Source organism: Pygoscelis adeliae, unplaced genomic scaffold (assembly GCF_000699105.1).
Source record: "Pygoscelis adeliae isolate BGI_AS28 unplaced genomic scaffold, ASM69910v1 Scaffold432, whole genome shotgun sequence".
NCBI lineage: Eukaryota > Metazoa > Chordata > Aves > Sphenisciformes > Spheniscidae > Pygoscelis > Pygoscelis adeliae.
Window position 1 is genome coordinate 265554 of NW_008824289.1, and position 2474 is coordinate 268027.

General features: G+C 52.5%; 1 protein-coding gene across 1 annotated transcript in view; it reads right to left on the reverse strand.

Annotated features, from left to right (window-relative positions):
* The window catches only part of LOC103912482 (BPI fold-containing family B member 4-like), a 15296-nt gene extending 14318 nt beyond the window's left edge, over positions 1–978 (reverse strand). Inside the window, exons 1-4 of the mRNA XM_009318756.1 lie at positions 968–978; positions 775–879; positions 541–663; positions 69–132 (exon numbers count right to left, since the gene is read on the reverse strand). Of these exons, the coding sequence (XP_009317031.1) occupies positions 69–132; positions 541–663; positions 775–879; positions 968–978 (303 nt within the window). The remainder of the gene's footprint in view (positions 1–68; positions 133–540; positions 664–774; positions 880–967) is intronic.
* Positions 979–2474: the final 1496 nt, after the last annotated feature.

A 2474-nucleotide genomic window follows, 5' to 3' on the forward strand; every position in this document is an offset into this window, starting at 1 on the left:
CCGTGCTGCCCGCCCGCCCGCCCAGCACTGTGCTGGTGGCTCGCATGAAGATTGCTTGGCAGACTTACCGCCTCACGCAGGACATCACTAAGGAGGCGTTTTAAAGGCTGATCCAGAAGTGGCACTTTGGGTCTGGGTAACAGGAAAATAGGAAATAAAAAGTGACATAGATTAATGGCTGGAAAATAGAAGTACTTCACACAAGATAAATATGAGGCCTCGCTTGCACACTCCAGGCCCATATTCAGTGCCAAAATGTTACCAAAACCCAGCCCTCTGAATCTGGTCCCATGCTAGGTTCCCAGCACAACCCAGAAATATTCTTTCTTGAGCCCAAATTTTAAAAGAAAGGGCGGCAGTTCCCCTCCAAGGTCAGCAGCCGGGTAGTTCAGTCTCCAAGGCGTCAGGCACAAAAGCACTGCCTTCAATGGCCAACAGCACCAAGGTTTCCCACTGCCGCAGGGGCCACGTGCTGGCCATGAGCACCCGGCTCACGTGGGTGCCGATCTCACATGGGTGCTATCTCACACTGTTGCCTACCTCACACGGATGTTTATGTCAAAAGTCTTGCAGTCTTTATTGTCCTGGAGAGCCGCCTGCTTGTCCTGGACGAGCATGACCACATCTGCTTCCACCTGCACGCAGAGCGCCCTGCCCAGTGCACTGCACAGGGGGAAACACAACACGTGGCTCAGGAAATTTGCTGGCTATCTACTTTCCGAAGAGATGGTGACCCCCCGGCCCTGAGCCGTGCCCCTGATGGACATGCTGTACCTGGGGCTCTCGACCAGCAGCTGGGTGTTGAAGCCCACCTGGTGCCCAAAGCCTGGCAGGGAGCGCAGGCTTATTTTGGGGAGGGTGTTGTTCACAATTTTTGCCCTGGATGGTTGAAACAAGGAAAAGACGGTAAGTAGCACATTTGTACAGCGGATGCCCTGTCCCCTCAGCCCCCAGTGCTGTAGGTGACTGCGGAGCCATGGTCTCGGAGTCCTCTCCGCTCTGCGTCAGCAGGCTTCCCTACCACCCAGGAGCAGCTTGTGGCACATACAAGGCACGCTTCCATGGCAGGCACACACAAGAAACTCCCAACAGCTGAACCCTCATTTATGAACCTGCCCCAGGAGTGGAAAGAGGGGGCCCTGTGTGTTCAGACATCAGGCTCCGAACCAGAGCTTCCTTTCCCCAGCGTGGCCCAGATGCACTGAGGGCTGTTCAGGGACACACATCTCCCACTCTCACTTACCCTGTGAGATCTCCACCGTTTCCACCAAGAAGATTGCCAACGAGACCATCTTTGCCAAGGAGACCATCTTTGCCAATAAGAATATCAATGACAGCATCAAAGAGTCCATCAACAAGACCATCTTTGTCAAGGAGACCACCAAGGACACCATCTCTGTCAAGGAGACTGTCAACAACACCATCTCTGCCAAGGAGACCACCAAGGACACCATCTCTGTCAAGGAGACTGTCAACAACACCATCTCTGCCAAGGAGACCACCAAGGACACCATCTCTGTCAAGGAGACTGTCAACAACACCATCTCTGCCAAGGAGACCACCAAGTGCACCATCTCTGTCAAGGAGACTGTCAACAACACCATCTCTGCCAAGGAGACCACCAAGGACACCATCTCTGTCAAGGAGACTGTCAACAACACCATCTCCCCCAAGGAGACCACCAAGGACACCATCTCTGTCAAGGAGAGTGTCAATGACACCATCTCCCCCAAGGAGACCACCAAGGACACCATCTCTGCCAAGGAGACCACCAAGTGCACCATCTCTGTCAAGGAGACTGTCAACAAGACCATCTTTGTCAAGGAGACCACCAAGGACACCATCTCTGTCAAGGAGACTGTCAACAACACCATCTCTGCCAAGGAGACCACCAAGTGCACCATCTCTGTCAAGGAGACTGTCAACAACACCATCTTTGTCAAGGAGACCACCAAGGACACCATCTCTGTCAAGGAGACTGTCAACAACACCATCTCTGCCAAGGAGACCACCAAGGACACCATCTCTGTCAAGGAGAGTGTCAATGACACCATCTCCCCCAAGGAGACCACCAAGGACACCATCTCCACCAAGGAGACCGCCAACAGCACCATCATCACCAAGGAGACTGCCAAGAGGACTATCTTTTTCAAGGAGACCACTAAGCAGATTGCCGCCAAGGACACTATCTTGAAGCTTCTGGAGGTCACGTTTGGCTAGTGAATGTGCAATATCTGAAAAAAAGGATGAGAGGTCACTGTGAGCTATGTGGACTCAGCACACAAGCATGCTGTGTCAGCCTGGCTGTGCCTTCCCCTCCACTGTCCCTCTATTTCCCTCTTTATACAATAGGGGTGGTGGCACCAGTGACTGTAAAGTATCTGAAGTGCCATCTCCAAAGTGCTTTATAAATGCAAATTATCAGCATTGCCACTGCTGCTGAATGAATCTGGACCAGCTTCTGATTTTCTGAG